Source organism: Giraffa tippelskirchi, chromosome 10 (assembly GCF_054371585.1).
Source record: "Giraffa tippelskirchi isolate mGirTip1 chromosome 10, T2T-mGirTip1v1.2.pri, whole genome shotgun sequence".
Classification (NCBI taxonomy): Eukaryota; Metazoa; Chordata; class Mammalia; order Artiodactyla; family Giraffidae; genus Giraffa; species Giraffa tippelskirchi.
The window spans coordinates 26,110,180-26,127,314 of NC_137284.1; the positions used below are offsets into that span (position 1 = coordinate 26,110,180).

At 38.0% G+C, this 17,135-nt stretch overlaps 1 protein-coding gene across 5 annotated transcripts in view; it reads left to right on the top strand.

The window, feature by feature from the left end:
- GAS2 (growth arrest specific 2) overlaps positions 1–17,135 on the top strand; it is a 168,464-nt gene that overhangs the window by 115,114 nt on the left and 36,215 nt on the right. The window contains exon 9 of one of the 5 annotated variants that reach the window (XM_081536567.1): positions 8,935–8,988. The exons of the other annotated variants lie outside the window; for them this stretch is intronic. Coding sequence (XP_081392693.1) covers positions 8,935–8,988 — 54 coding nt within the window. The remainder of the gene's footprint in view (positions 1–8,934; positions 8,989–17,135) is intronic. 5 annotated transcript variants of the gene reach the window in all.

Sequence of the window (17,135 nt, forward strand, 5' to 3'; positions counted from 1 at the left end):
TGCCTAACTGCCTCAAAACTGAACACTAATTCAGGAAAAGCAAGCAAGAACACTTAAAATGTATTCAAACACTTTAAGATTTCTTTTTAATAATATCTTTGCTCCATTAAAGACCCTCTCATTTCTTTGTAATTTATTCATGTTCAATGAGGCTGGGCCAATAGGATATAATTTACACTTGGGTAACACATCTCTCAAAGGACTTTGCAAATGTTAATGTCTTCTTAACCTCTTCTTTCAGAGAAAAGTATATATCTTAGATGAATGCAAAACAAATAAATAGTGATTGACCACAGCTATAAAAAAATCAGCTGAATGGATGTTAACCTTTCTGAGATTTATTCCTTGAGAATGAAAACCTTTAAACATAGAAAAATGTGAGCTAGACTTTGTCCATGATTGCACCCAACAGTACATTTGACACTTAATTGTAAAGCAAGAAAAAAAAAATACAACTTGATATTTCTTAAAAGAATTGTAAGAGTAATATATCTGGGCCATTCTCTATATTCCTATTTAAGTTAGAGAAGTATATCAAGTGTGAAGAACAATAAATAAATAAGAGCTCAAAACCAGAAACTCTTTTCTTTGAGAATTTGCCAATATTTGTCACTTAGGAGTGAGTAGATTTTTATTTTTAATATTATGTCTACCTTTTAGCTGAACTGATAAGCATTTTTACTTATCTCCAACTGGATCAGCAAAGTTTACCATGCCTTTAAATTGTACAATACATGCTTGACTCTATTTCACCTTGAATCATTTTGTTTTGCCATTCCACTACATCTAGAATAAATGGATAATATTTTTTACTAGCCACAAATAAAATTATTTAAACTTACAAAAACATTGGAAAAGTAAACAGCTTCAACTGAGGAAATACACAGGACCTATGATTTTTATTCCCACTTACTGCATTGCTGTACCTTCCTGCCATTGAGATAAATTCATTGTGCCAAATTTATCGTGAATTCCTTTATATATATACAGACAATAAGGAAAAAGGAAACCAAGTATTAGGAAGTTAATTACTCCCCAAATGTCACATAGCTGTAGGAGTTAAAATCTTTCTTTGAATTCAACATATCTGATTTCAGAGCCTATGTTTTTAACTATATGCTATTCATTCTCTTTCAGACTATCTAGTCTTTGGCATGTCGTGTTGTGAGTATTGCTGCTCAGCTTTCAACATCCACTGATAATTGACCTGTACTTAATGTGTAGTTCCTAATTTGCTTATTTGTGGTTTGGTAAAGCATGGAATGTAATAGCCAATGCCTGTTAGAAGAGATTACCCAAGAAACAATCTTAGAAAACAATAACACCCCCCCCACACACACACACGAAAAAAAATTCAGAAAAACCAGGATGGTTTTCACATTGTTCAACATAGTTATTGATTTTTTTTCAATATATTGACCAGACTTGAAAAGTCTTCCTAAAGCAATGATTTATTTGGGGAATGAACAGAGGGATATTCTCAATTTACTACCATTATATATTTTCATTTCCAGTTTGCTTTTATGTTATCAATATTAAATTCAATTAATTTTTCTATATATATAAGGATTTTCTGACCATGATATGTTGGGTTGGAGAGATGAAATTGCCTTTTGTACCTTTTAGTATTTTTAATAAAGGGTCTAAATTAGACTGTGACAAAGTACAATCTGAAAACTTTTGGCATAGCAGTTAACCCTTTTGAAATCATTTTCCCTAAACAAAAGTTTTGAGTAATTTTTAAATAATACTTTTTCCTAATTGTGTTACTTGATGGGGGGTAGAGTATTTCTTTTGTGTGGTTTGTAAACTATACTTGTGCTGTGTGTGTTATGCTAAGTCACTTCAGTTGTTTCTGACTCTTTGTGACCCTGTGGACCATGGCACACCAGGCTCCTCTGTCCACGGTGTTCTCCAGGCAGGAATACTGGAGTGGGTTGCAGTGCCTTCCTCCAGGGGATCTTCCCAACCCAGGGATCAAACCCCTGTCTCCTATGTCTCCTGCATTGGCGTGTGGGTTCTTTACCACTAGCGCCACTTGGAAAGCCAAATTGTACTTACTTATACATTATGTCATATTTTCCCTGGGGCTTCTCTGCTGGCTCAAAGAATGGTAAAGAATCTGCCTGCAATGCAGGAGACCCAGGTTCAGTCCCTGGCCTGCAAAGATCCCCTGGAGGAAGGCATGGAAACCCACTCGAGTATTCTTGCCTGGAGAACCCCATGGATGGAGGAGCCTGGCAGGCTACAGTCCATGGGGTTCAAAGAGTCAGACACACAACTGAAGCAACTTAGCACACATATTTTTCATTAGTAGTTTTTGAAAAAATCAGTGTGATTGTTAATTTATACATTTTCTTGATGATGAAACTGCAGATAATAGATATTTAAGTTTTCCCAAGGTAATCCAGCTAGTAAGTGGCTGATCCAGGATTAAATTATATTTCTTTATATATTAAATTCTGTATATTTAAAATATCACTGCATTTTGGACTGTTTTGTTGACTATGATGGCTACTCCATTTCTTCTAAGGGATTCTTGCCCACAATAGTAGACATAATGGTCATCTGAGTTAAATTCACCCATCCCAGTCCGTTCTAGTTCACTGATTCCTAAAATGTTGATGTTCACTCTTGCCATCTCCTGTGTGACTACTTCCAATTTGCCTTGATTCATGGACCTAACATTCCAGGTTCCTATGCAATATTGCTCTTTACAGCATCGGACTTTACTTCCATCACCAGTCCCATCCACAAGTGGGTGGTGTTTTTCCTTTGGCTCCATCTCTTCATTCTTTCTGGAGCTATTTCTCCACTCTTCTCCAGTAGCATATTGGGCACCTCCCAACTTGGGGAGTTCATCTTTCAGTGTCATACCTTTTTGCCCAGTATTCTCAAGGGAAGAATACTGAAGCGGTTTGCCTTTCTCTTCTCCAGTGGACCACTTTTTGTCAGAATGCTCTGCCAATTGACAAATTTCAAAAATGACAGATCTCAAAAAACACAGAATGATCTCTGTTCATTTCCAAGACAAACCATTCAACATCACAGTAATCCAAGTCTGTGCCCCAACCAGAAATGCTGAAGAAGCTGAAGTTTAACAGTTCTATGAAGACCTACAAGACCTTCTAGAACTAACACTCAAAAAAATTGTCCTCTTCATTATAGGGGACTGGAATGCAAAAGTAGGAATTTAAGAGATACATGGAGTAACAGGCAAATTTGGCCCTGGAATACAAAACAAAGCAGGTCAAAGGCTCACAGAGTTTTGACAAGAGAATGCTCTGATCATAGCAAATATCCTCTTCCAATAACACAAGAGAAGACTCTACACATGGACATCACCAGATGGTCAATACCAGAATCAGATCGATTATATTCTTTGAAGCCAAAGATGGAGAAGCTCTATACAGTCAGCGAAAACAAGACTGGGAGCTGACTGTGGCTCAGATCATGAATGCCTTATTGCCAAATTCAGACTGAAATTGAAAAAAGTAGGGGAAATCACTAGACCATTCAGGTATGACCTGAATCAAATCCCTTACGATTATACAGTGGAAGTGACAAATAGATTCAAGGGATTAGATCTGATAGACAGAGTCCCTGAAGAACTATGGACAGAGGTTTGTGACATTGTACAGGAGGCAGGGATCAAGACCATCCCCAAGAAAAAGAAATGCAAAAAGGCAAAACGATTATCTGATGAGGCCTTAAAAATAGCTGAGAAAAGAAGTGAAAGGCAAAGAAGAAAAGGAAAGATATACCAATTTGATGCAGAGTTCCAAAGAATAGCAAGAAGAGATAAGAAAGCCTTCCTCAGTGATCAGTGCAAAGAAATAGAAGAAAACAACAGAATGGGAAAGACTAGAGATCTCTTCAAGAAAATAAGAGATACCAAGGGAACACTTCATGCAAAGATGAACACAATAAAGGAAATTGTGTGGAAGTGGTATGGACCTAGAAGAAGCAGAAGATATTAAGAAGAGGTGACAAGAATACACAGAAGAACTACTTCTCCATGCCCCAGATAACCACGATGGTGTGATCACTCACCTAGAACCAGAAATCCTGGAATGCAAAGTCATGTGCGCCTTAGGAAGCATCAAATGAACAAAGCTAGTGGAGGTGATGGAATTCCAGTTGAGCTATTTCAAATCCTAAAAGATGATGCTGTGAAAATGCTGCTCTTAATATGCCAGCACATTTGGAAAACTCAGCAGTGGCCAGAGGGCTGGAAAAGGTCAGCTTTCATTCCAGTCCCAAAGAAAGTCAATGCCAAAGAATGTTCAAATTACCACACAATTGCACTCCTCTCACACGCTAGCAAAGTAAAGCTCAAAATTCTCCAAGCCAGGCTTCAATAGTACGTGAACCAAGAACTTCTAGATGTTCAAGCTGGATTTAGAAAACGCAGGGGAACCAGAGATCATATTACCAACATCCGCTGGATCATCAAAAAAGCAAGAGAGTTCCAGAAAAACGTCTCCTTCTGCTTTATAGACTACACCAAAGCCTTTGACTGTGTGGATCACAACAAACTGTGGACAATTATTAAAGAGATGGGAATACCAGACCACCTTACCTGCCTCCTGAGAAATGTATGCAGGTCAAGAAGCAACAGTTAGAACCAGATAAGGAAAAACAGACTGATTGCAAATAGGGAAAAGAGTACATCAAGGCTGTATATTGTCACCCTACTTATTTAACTCATATGCAGAGTACATCATGAGAAACACTGGGCTGGATGAAGCACACACTGGAATCAAGATTACTGGGAGAAATATCAATAACCTAAGATATGCAGATGATACCACCCCTATGGCAGAAAGCAAAGAAGAACTAAAGAGCCTCTTGATGAAAGTGAAAGAGGAGAGTGAAAAAGTTGGCTTAAAACTCAACATTCAGAAAACAGATCACGGCATCTGGTCCCATCACTTCATGGCAAATAGATGGGGAAACAATGGAAACAGTGAGAGGCTTTATTATTGCGGGGATGGGGGCACCAAAATCACTGCATATGGTGACTGCAAGCCATGAAACTAAAAGATGCTTGCTCCTTGCAAGAAAAGCTATGACCAACCTAGACAGCATATTAAAAAGCAGAGACATCACTTGGCCAACAAAGGTCCGTGTAGTCAAAGCTATGGTTTTTCCAGTAGTCATGTATGGATGTGAGATTTGGACGGTGAAGAAAGCTGAGCACCGAAGAATTGATGCTTTTGAACTGTGGTGCTGGAGAAGACTCTTGAGTGTCCCTTGGACTGCAAGGAGATCCCACCAGTCCATCCTACAGGAAATCAGGCCTGAATATTCCTTGGAAGAACTGATGCGGAAGCTGAAACTCCAATACTTTGGCCACTTGATGCAAAGAACCGATTCATTGGAAAAGGCCCTGATGCTGGGAAAGATTAAAGGCAGGAGGAGAAGGGGATGACAGAGGATGAAATGGTTGGATGGCATCACTGATTTGATGCACATGAGTTTGAGTAAGCTCTGGGAGTGGGTGATGGACATGGAAGCCTGGCGTACCGCAGTCCATGGGGTCGCAAAGAGTCGAATATGAGTAAGTGGCTGAATTTAACTGAACTGAAAATATCACACAGTAAAATTACCCTTTGAAGTTTTTTTAAATTTTTGGAATAAATGAAACCCTTTGTTTTTTCTTCTGTTTTTGATTTAAGGGTCATTTGCCTTGCATTACATAATAATGTGAAATTGTAAAGTTTATAAGATTTTTCTTTCTTCCTTTTTTATTCTTCCAACAAGAACATTTCTTGGTTGGTTTACATGTTCTATGGTGATATGCTCCTGCTGCTGCTAAGTCACGTCAGTCGTGTCCGACTCTGTGCGACCCCACAGATGGCAGCCCACCAGGCTCTCGTTCCTGGGATTCTCCAGGCAAGAATACTGGAGTGGGTTGCCATTTCCTTCTCCAGTGCATGAAAATGAAAAGTAAAGTGAAGTCGCTCTGTCGTGTCCGACTCTTCACGACCCCATGAACTGTAGCCTACCAGGCTCCTCCGTCCATGGGATTTCCCAGGCAAGAGTACTGGAGTGGGTTGCCATTTCCTTCTCCATTAAAATGAGTTTTGCAAAGCAAAAGTGTATGAAACAATTTTACAGAAAGGGTGTCATGTTCTTAAATTATTGATGAGTCTTCTAGCAGCCAGAGAACAAACCTGTGAAATATCTGTCATTATAAATTGTGTATCATCCTTCCAAGGGCCAAGTTGCATAAACATGATGCAGCCAGATTCATTAAGAAACATACTTTATAACTGTAGCTATCTTGAGTTTGCACTGAGCATAGCATGGTAGCAATTTTACCATCACAACATTGACTATAATAAATTAGGATTCATTTATCTTGTGGTATCTTTTTCATAAAGCCAGTGAGTTAAGTTTCTGCAGACTCAGTCATGATAGACCTTGCCTTGTCTTTCCCTTCTAATAGTTGACATTTTGCATTTCAGTTCCTCACTAAATTATGGAATCTTGCTTGGTTCTGGACCCAGAAGGTACCTTCATCATCTAACTGTCAAGACCTTTATTGAAGAAATCTTACTGATTCATTTCAAATTTTTATTCACTAGAATGGTGTGTTCCACTTATGGTAGTAGTAACATTTTCATTTGAAGCTTGGTTGTATGTTGTTTAGGACATATTCTGTCATTTCCTGCCATCTTGTTAGAGGCATACTAAGACCTTGAGGAGATTCCTTGTTTAGATTTGGGGAGGAACAAGATATAAGAATTTGGGTTTAATATTAACGTTAGGATATATACTCAATTTGTTTTACTCTAATGAAAGTCCTAATGTTAGCAAATAAATAAATAAATCACAGTGAGTTATTTAGAGATATTTACCCCGTTTCCCTAAAAGAACACCAGCAAAAAATCACTACATTATATGACTTTTCTCCTAGCTGTAGCTTTCTTTTACTTTCATTTCCTTTTACATACCAGCTTCTCTTGCCAACTTCTAAGCCTCCTGCACTGTACTCACATCTTGTCCTTCCAACACTCTTGGCTGTTATGGAGAAATACCTTCTCTCTCTCCCAGAGCTTTTATAATCTAGCTTGTATTACAGACATCACATTTTAGGGGGCTATAAACTCCATGGAAAAATTATAATTATTTGAAATATCACTACGTAAAGGACTTTCTCATGCTTTCTCTTTTTTAACTAGCTCTACATTTTTTTTTTCATTTTCACAGAAACTGACACCTTAGTTAATAGTCTCTAACTTTCACTCTAAACATGGTCATTTGTTCATATTTTTCTTGAAACCCAGCCTCATAGGATATGTGGGGCAGAGTTAATTGGATAGTACCTTCGAGGCCTCATTTGAAGGCAGGTAAAGGGCAGACCTGGGATTTCAAATTCTCTTCTAACTTTGGCATTAGGCATAAGGTCCCCAAGGACCCCATTCCAAACTGTAACACCCAGATAAATAGTAACACAGTAATTTGTCATCATTCACCAATGTGTTAGCTATGATAATGTTACCCATCTGGGACTCTTATTTTAATAATCATGGTCTTTTGAAGTCCTCAGTTAATAGAGAAATTATGAAAACATACGGCACACAGAACCTTATGAGTGTTATTGGCCTGTCCACCTAAGGCTAAAGTAGGCTTCAGCCTTGCACAGAGACACTGTGGACCTGTATATGTCACAAAATCCTGCTCCCATGGTGATGTTTACAAAGTATCTTTCTACCTTCTTCTAATTTCCCTATCAACCTACAACCAACATTACAAGGAGCTAAAAGTGTTCTCAGAAGCCAAGAAAGGAATAAGCTCTTATCCAACTTTGGGTAGCTCATCTATCTCCTGTATTTATTCAACATCTTATAACAAAATAAATCCCACAATGAGCACTGGAAGAATTCCAAAGAAGCCTGAATTTTAATTAACATACTGGCAGCAAGGATTGAGTGGAATCTTTCTTCATGTACAACATCTGTAGATCTGATGGATAACACACACATACACACACACACACACACAAATCAGCTGGAGGAAAGGTAGAGATGAAGTATTCTAAGGATAAAATGGAAGATAACCTTGAATAATAAGTTATAGCCATAATAACATCTAATCATGGGAGGGGAAATGAATGTTTCCAAAGGATAACTTTACTTTGAAACCCTGATGCTTAGGCAGAGAATCTGGGACATGTCCTTCAATTCTAACTGAAGGACTTTCAACCAATCACCTTTCAGATAAACTAGGCATCTCCTGGTGAATATGTGACCATTGTGAGATTTCTAATCTGCATAAATACACTACCTAGGTACATTTTAAATTTCAACATAAGGAAGTATTAACACACTTACATGTCACACAATTTTCTGAGTGGAAATATAATGGTGAAACCTTGGATAAATGCAAGAGGTCAAGCAAGTAGGGAAGTCAGAACAAGATGGCAGGATATTCACCTAAAACAGGAAGTTTCATAGAGAAAATAGACTGCATTTACATAACAATTTTCTCTACAGTTTCATGAAACGTTCTATAGAGCCTGGTATATTTCAGTTGTGGAATCGAGACACAGACTTGATGTCTGTTTTGGGGAAAAATTATTTCCTTATGTGTATCTCTTTTTGTTATAGTAAGAATTCAGCAAGTAACAGGAGACCGAAGGACCCCCCAAAATGGATAGTTCTAAACATTTATGTTTTAAAACGTCTACCAATTCTCAGACTGTGTATGCTTTAGTTATCACTTAATGTGGATTATTAGGCATTAAAACTTCCCTTGACTCTAGGATAAGAAGAAATGTAAGAATAGTCATTATAACATGAAAGTAAAGATTTTCTTTAATCTTGTCAAAAAAGATCACAGTGCATTTTCAGGTAACATTCATGTGCCTTTCTGCTGTTGAGACAGAGAGCATTTTATGATCTTCATATCTTCTTGTTTCAGTAGGGTCTTCATGGTTGTGACTATGTCTCCATAGCCAAAGCAAAGCAGACATTGAAGGTAATCATTTAGATAGTTTAAGTAATGATTTAGTAGTTTAAAAACTTAGGGGAAAACTTCTCCACGTTGCTTTCACTGTGGCCTCTTGGCCTCCCATCAAGTGAGGGAAGTTGAGCATCCAAAAGTGAATTTTGTACCTGTTGCTTTTTTCTTTTTCAGTGAGAGTTTTAAAATGCTGCTTCTCCTTTGGTGTTCCCATAACAGTTTATAAAAATGGCAACCTAGGGCTTATGGTGGGTGGGTGGCAGGCAGTAACCTAGTAATTTTGTCTTTTCTTAGTGCAATTTCCTTGCTCCAGTGTGTTCCTTTACTGAGCTTGTTATCAAAATTATTTGAAAGTATAAACCTGGGTTTAGTTTCTGTATGCAATGTCATTTTAGCCTTTGTTTGAAAATGTTTAAAATAATATACTTGTGGAATAAAAATGAAGTGCCATGTGATTTCAGAATAGTTGCATTCTATTCCCATTGTACAAATTGCCATTCATGAACCCCATGAATCTTTGCCAAATTTCGGCTCCTGTCACCATATCCAACCTCCAGATGTATCAGCAGGGTTTTAATAAATACATGTGATTTATTAGTTTATTATAAAAAAAGTGACAGAGATAGAAATGGAGTAAGTCTCGAATTTGAAGCCCTGAGGCTGTCAGTGTAGATATAAATATTGGCTCATTTTTAGTTTTTAAGTACTAATAATTATGATCCACAAATAATAGCTTACTTGAGTAAGTCTTGTCAATTTCACATAAATAACTGTTAGAAAGGTCCCATTTTGTCAATTTTTCTTTAAACAGGATGGATATATCTTGAAACTACATTATGAGAACTAGATTAGATCTCAAAAATGTATTGTTAAATGCATTTATTGATTTGTAATTTATTTCTGCACTCATTCATCAAATACATGAGTATGTGGCATATGCAAAGAACTTTTAGAAATCTCAAGGATGTTGTTTGTCTGTAAGCTGTGTTTCTTTGTAAAGATCATGCTTAACTATATAAGTCATTGGTCCCACATTAGTGGGACCAATTCTATCAATGGCATGTAACTTAATTGGTTAGCCACATTAATAATTGGCAAGAAGGAACAGGAAATGAATTTCCTTAGAGTCAGTTCTAAAATCTCTTCAATGAACCTGAAAATATCCTAGAATATCAGAGTGCATGAGCATGTTGGGTGGTAGAAAACCAGCAGCCATAGCTTTCCTTGGACCTGTTGAAAGTCATTGCATAATGACTTGTGAAGCAAGTTACTACTAAATATGAAACCTAAATCTACTGCTCTGACCTGGCCATGACAGCCTTGACTGCCATCTATCACCATAATCAACTGAACCACTCTAGCTTGCTGGATGTGAAGTTTCCCTTTTCACTCTTTAGATGTCTTGAAGAAGATGTTGCCTGACGAGTTTGCTCTGTGTTCTTTTCATGACTTAAATTGCCACACCTCTCTCTGCTTCTCTCTTAAAAAAACAACACAAAACCAAAAACTTTTCATAAGTGTTTTTTTAAAAAAGACAGGAGTACATCAGGAATGTAGTTATCTGATAACCCTCATCACAGTGCTTCCTATTTTAGGGTGCATCTCTGTAGATGCAATGTTTCAAGTTGGTATGATTTCAATAGGCAGTGTAGATTTTGTAGGAGGTTTGCAAAGGAGCTCGCAGGTTAGTTCTTTGGGAGGCAGTTTACATCTCTTTCTGGGAGTGTTCGAGCAGTACAGAATTCTCTTCTTTCCTTTTCTTTACCTTCCCGTTTTCCCCTGGGAAGAGGAGCAGCGGAAGAAAGCAGACTTTGTCAAGTTTTGGGGGCTGGGTCCTCATCTTGGTATCTCATTTTTCTTTGAATCTAAATACAAACATAGGATGACAACATTGTCTTAATCGAAGTGAAATGCACTATAGTCAAGATCAAGACTTGATCCCTGGAGTCATTGCTCAGAGACCCTCTAGTGCCCAAAGCAAACATTTGGAACTGAGCTTTACATTTGGTGGGTACAGCCCCTCTTGGGAGTTATCTGTCCTTTCACCCTTGAACACAGGAGGTTCTGAGAGAACAGGAAGACCTTGCTAGGCTGTGACAAGCTCAGTTTAGAAAGCTTGGACCCCAGGGCTGAAATACCTGGAGGCCAACAGATGCCAAGCCCCTAGTTTTTCCTCCTCCTGGGTGCTGCAGTCGCTGCTTGAGGTCCCGTTTTGCTCTTACACTATTTCCTGCAGAATCTCAGCCCTGTGGCCCTTCCATCTCTTGCTAGGGAGGCTTGCCAGGCTGTTTTCATTTCCGAGTCTCATCATCTGATTCTTTTCCCAGTTTTCAGTTCTCTCTGCCTCATTCCGACCCCTTTCCACATGTGGGACTTATGCTCTAGTCATCTTTGCTCTTTATACCTAATGCCATACCTTGATCTCAGTCTCAGATATCTACACCACCTCCAGATCTTGCTGGGTCTGTACAGGCCTGGAATTAGGCACCCGCTTTAGGACTTGTTTGGTGTAAATTATTGTTCTCTCTGAAGCAAAATCACCTTTCCTGCCTCCTATTATTGGCACTTCTTAGATTGATTTTCTTTACTCCCGAGATACCATGTTTTTGACCCTCTACCCACAGCAGATTACAAAAAATGTGGCAAGCGTCATTTTAGGTTATGGCACTTAAATTTTAGCAACATCTGGATAACCAGAGCTAGCGAGGGAGGTGCTGATGTGCTTAACATGCCTCCACCCAGTGTTTGCTGCCCAGACATTTCTAGTTAAAAACGTGAATGCTCCATTTTCATTTTAATGCAACTTCATATTGTTATCTCCAATCCTATTTACTCTATTACAAGTATGTCTCCAGAATAACAAGTGTTTTCTCGTATTCCTAGGCACTGGAGCTATTTATTACAAGTGGCTTGCCTTCATCCTCTTTGATTTCCTTAAAGTGAAGGGCTTTCAAAACAAATCTTTTGTCTTTAATTAAGATACATTTAGCGTGTCATTTTCTTTATTTTTTAAGATTTTTTACGTTGATCATTTTTGAAGTTTTTTTCATTGAATTTGTTGCAATATTGTTTCCGTCTTGTGTTTTGGTTTTGGCCATGTGGGTTCTTAGTTCTTTGACCAGGATCAAGCCCACAGTCTCTGCATTGGAAGGTGCAGTTTTAACCACTGGACTGCCAGGGAAGTCTCTATAGCGTGTGATTTTAAACAGAGCACTTTTGCCATATTTTAAAAGAACAATTCCTGTATTTTTTTGATAGTGACACAATTATAGATTTATCTAAGAGACAAATAATTGCTTGGGAGAGTTGGGAGAATACTTAAAGCTGTATACTTAATCTATTGATTTGAAGAATTTAGATCACATCGGGGAAGACCTCACAGTTAAGTTAGAGCTCTACCTTTCATTAATCTTTCATGTGATACATTTAATGGGGTTAGATATGCAGGTGGTGTTCCCAATAGTACGTTATTTGCCACAGGGTTTTTCTATTTAATCTGGACTTCAGAAATCCAGAAAAGCTATCAGGAGAAAGAGAAGTCTGAGATGAGACTCCAATAATAAGCAGAGGTTAGCCAAAAAAAGGAAGGGAAAGTGTTTCGATCAGAATCAGAAAGGAAACAGCATGCACAGAGACCCAGAAGCACCAGAGAAAAGAGATAGGGAGAAAATAGAAAGTGATGATGGGGATGCTAGAGAGAAGGAGACATTACCAAAATTCTTAGAAGTGCGGCCTTCAGAGCAGAGGTCGAGGGGCGGAGGGAGAGATGAGAGACTTGTGGCGAGGCGAGACATGTGAACAGACACACAGAGCCATCTCAGACTACCGGTGTTATGAAAGCTTCGGCTTTCTCCTGAAGGACATGTAGAGATTCTGGGGAATTTTTAGCAAGGAAGAGATAGGAGTAGATTATATTTTAAATTGCTTAGGCTATAGTATGGAGAATGAACTGAAATGATATAAAATTAGTGGAATGCATCCAACCATATTGGCTTGGGGAGCGTATGGGCCATGACAGTGTCAGCTCAACCTAGAGACCTGTCTGATAAAACTTCCAGATATAATACATATTATGACCTACCAGACAAAGCTGTCTATCTTAGTATATAGTTATTTAACACTGAGACACTGTTAAGTTCATCTTTGTACCTTCAACAGAATATTGGAAAATTGACATGTTGATATTGGCTTATTCTGACATGTCTGCCTAGCGTAGAGGAATTGGCTGCATTTCAGTAGGCCAGAACTCCCACTTGTTAATAAAGTTTCTTTGGTGAGAAGTTTACTTAGAATAAAATTCTAAGCTACATCTAGAAACTAAAAGAGAATCATCAGAAATTGGTGTTTTCATAACTGTTGTGGTTTTTTGTTTTTGTTTTTTTTCTTTAAAACCTCTGGGTAATATCAATTGACAAGAATACAATAAATTAATAAAAAGGCACAGGCTGGTGTTCTTATCAACAAGTTTTTTAGGAATTTGTTACCCTAAACTCTTACTCTCCAGATGTTACCCAGATTCTCAGTTCCAGGCCTGCCTGGTGATTTAGTGAATGTTTCATTTAGCATAGCAGTGCTATAAAAAATACAGTGCCCTGCCCCCAGTAAGCCCAGCAGTGAGACCTAGGTATTTTCTATGAAAACTGTTCCTTGGGCCAAGAATCCTCCCTAGAGTATTCTTTGGCCATTTACACATTTTTTTTTATATGAGTTCATTACATGCATACCCAGAAAGCAATGATTCCAGATGCACGGCTGAGTTCACATGGATCCATGTTAACACTATTTACCCTCCTCCTGTTAAGTCCCCAAGAATGGTCAGCAACAGCCATGAACCACCTATTATGTCCCAGGTACAGATGTCACAGTTAAAGCAGTAAACAAAAACTCTCTTTTCATGTTCTGAGAGTGAAGAAACAGGCAAGAAACTTGTAAGCCAAGGGTAAGATCGTAAAAAGCCAGATAGAGATATTTTAGGCTTTGGGGGCCATACGGTTTCTGTCAAAGCTACTCAACTCTGTTGTGTTAGCACAAAAGCAGCCTTAGCCAATATGTAATGAGTGAACATGATGGCGTTCCAATAAAACTTTATTTATAAAAGTAGAATGAGGTTCATATTTGTTTTATGGGCTATATTTTGGTGACTCTTGACATAGGTCAATAAATAAATTTAACTGTTCTCATGGACTAGTAAGAAATGAGACAGAGCACTATAATGTGGAAGAGAGGTACTATGTGTTGCTGTTTTGGTGACAGTAGTTGGGAAGGCCTCTTTGTGATTGGGTTAAATCAGTGTCCAAGTGATTAAAGGGAAAATTGTCAATATCATCTACTTATCTTTCTCTTAAAAGCATAGGTAAAGCTATGAAAGTTAAATTGCAGATTGCATATTTATAGCAGGTAGGGACCACATAGACCAGGCTGACATGTTCGTAGACTCAATAATTATTACACTGCTGTTGAAGAGAGTTTCGGGTATCTTCCTGTAATGCCCCAGCCTTCATTAACTTATACTTCCTCTAAATTTCCATGACATTTATTAACTGACAATACTCACAGAGTATTGAGAAGAAGTGACATTGGTTGGTATGTCTTTTGCATATGCTGCCCTGAAGTGTATGGACCCTGTTATATACTGGTTTCTATGCCTAGCTTGTTGCCCTTACATTGTTGGCACACCCTAACTATTAGGTCATTATTTCATGAGGATCAGAAAAGTTAGAAAAAATTGCAGCTAGAATTTGAACAAGAAATAGCTCAGATTGGTAGTTTGTGTTCACAGTATATTAATGATGGTGAAATATTAACTGAAGAAAAAGGAGGGATATACTTTGAGTCTCCAGTGTCTCCTCTCTGTAGGGTCAGTTGTTATGTGTGTAGTAGTTGTTAAATCCTGAGCCATAAAGCAAATCAGAGAGTGTAAGTTTATCAATAATACAGTGTGACATTAGGCTCACTTGGTTAAAGCATGAGGGGTAATCTGTCAGACAAGAGGCATTGCTTCCTGTGTATGAGGAGCTGCATAGAAGTCTATGATCTCAGACCTCAAAGATACAGTTGGAAAGGGACCCAAGAGTTAACAGCATAGATAAAATAAGACAAAATAAAAGCTACCGTAAGACAGAGCATGACTTCAGCTACACGTTCAGTAATTCACTGGACAAAAATTTCTGAGCACCTACAATGAGCTTGACACTGTTCTAGGTACTAATGAATTTGGAGACAGGTGGATCCATGTACACTGGAGTTATCTGGAAAACATTCTAAAAGAAGGTGGAAATTCTCCAGTGTCTTGAGATATGAATGCAATTTGAATGTGGAAAAGCATTTTTTGGAGAATAATAGGGTAAGAATCATTGAAGAATAAGAAGAACTCCAGAGATGTTTGAATAGTGAGTGGGGCTGTCTAACTGGAGATCATGTAGAGAGTTTAAGGAGAGAATAATGTGAGAAAGGACAGCTGTGGAGGGCCTTGAAAGTAAAAGCCAAAAAAATGTACATTTTAACCTAATAGCAACAGATAGCAACTGGAGATGCGAATCAATAGCATAATAAAGTCAAAGTTTAAGGCAGTTAATCTGAGAGAGACATACATAGAGTTATAGATTGGAGCAGAATGAATGAAACTAAGTAGGAGGCTATCCCATAGTTCACAGAATGTGACCATTAATTAAAATGGTGGCAGAGAGACTAGAAAGAAAAAGGATGGACAATATAAATAGTAGTTTAAGAGTGGACTTGATTGGATATTGATAGAACAGAGGGAAGAGTCAAAGAAGAAACTAGAATTTTGAAAATGATGATTTTCTTAATATACATTACTTTTTTCCCCCAAAATTTAAGAGAAGAAACGTATATAGCTTAAAAGATTCTCTGAGGTCAAGTGACTCTTTCATCAACTTGCTGTAAAACCTTGATCAAGTTATTAAAATCTCTGTGAGTCATCAGTAATGTGAATTACGATAATATCCATTTTAAAGAACTTACCATTTCTTCATTCATTCACCAGATACTCCACAAATTCTTTTTTTGCTCCTGAGACTTGAGTAGTAAGACAAGGTCACTGCCTTTAAGGAGTATACTTTCTAGAAGAGACGGATACATTTTACATTATTGACCAGAGACGTATCAATACATTTTTAAACCAGGTAATGCTCATGGTAAAGAATCTTCCTAATTTGCCTGCTAATGCAGGAGACGCAAGAGAGGCAGATTCGATCCCTGGGCGGGGGAGATTCCCCTGGAGTAGGAAATGGCAACCGACTCCAGTATTCTTGCCTGGAAAATTCCATGGAGAGAGGAACCTGGCAGGCTACAGCTCATAGGGTAGCAAAGAGTCAAACAGAACTGAGCACACACATACAACAATACAACACAATAAACATTGTCATGTTAGGTTGTTAAAGCTTAGAATTGATGAGGGGTTCATTATACAGCCTATGATTGTTATCATTCACATTTTGCTCCACTAGGTTTTATTATATTGTATTATATTGTACTTGATTATATTGTAAACATAAAATTTTCAAAAATGACATTTGCAAAATTTTAAGTGAAGAATAATTTTTCTGTGAATTTTATGCAGGTGGTTTCTCTGATTATCCAAGCAACATATATACTAATATCTCAGAAGATGATAGTTCCTCAGAATATAGTTTGATTCAGTGTGAATATTAGACCAACAAAAAGACAGGAAATATCTTAGTGATTGATTCTGATATGAAAAGTGAAAATGAAACTCCTGGTGCTGGAGAATGCTCCTTTACTTATACAGAAGAGTGGATTGAAAACCACATTTCATGAAAATTAGAGGATTTTACAGGTGTGTCAGGTGTAACTATCAAATGTAAAAACCTATGAAGTGTTAGTGAAATAGAAGAATTAATTTGGGGCTGGCCAAAAAAAAACAATTGCCAGACACAAGTATTAGTTTCTGCAAAAATCCCCTGGTCAACAATGAATTGTATGCTCGGTCATGTCCAACTATTTGTGGCCCCGTGGGCTGTAGCCCACCAGGTTCTTCTGCCCATGGAATTTTCCAGGCTAGTATACTGGAGTGAGTTGCCATTTCCTACTCCAAGGGATCTTCCCGACCCAGGGATTGAACCTGGGTCTCCTGCATTGTACGTAGATTCTTTGCCACTAGCACCATCTGGGAAGCCCAA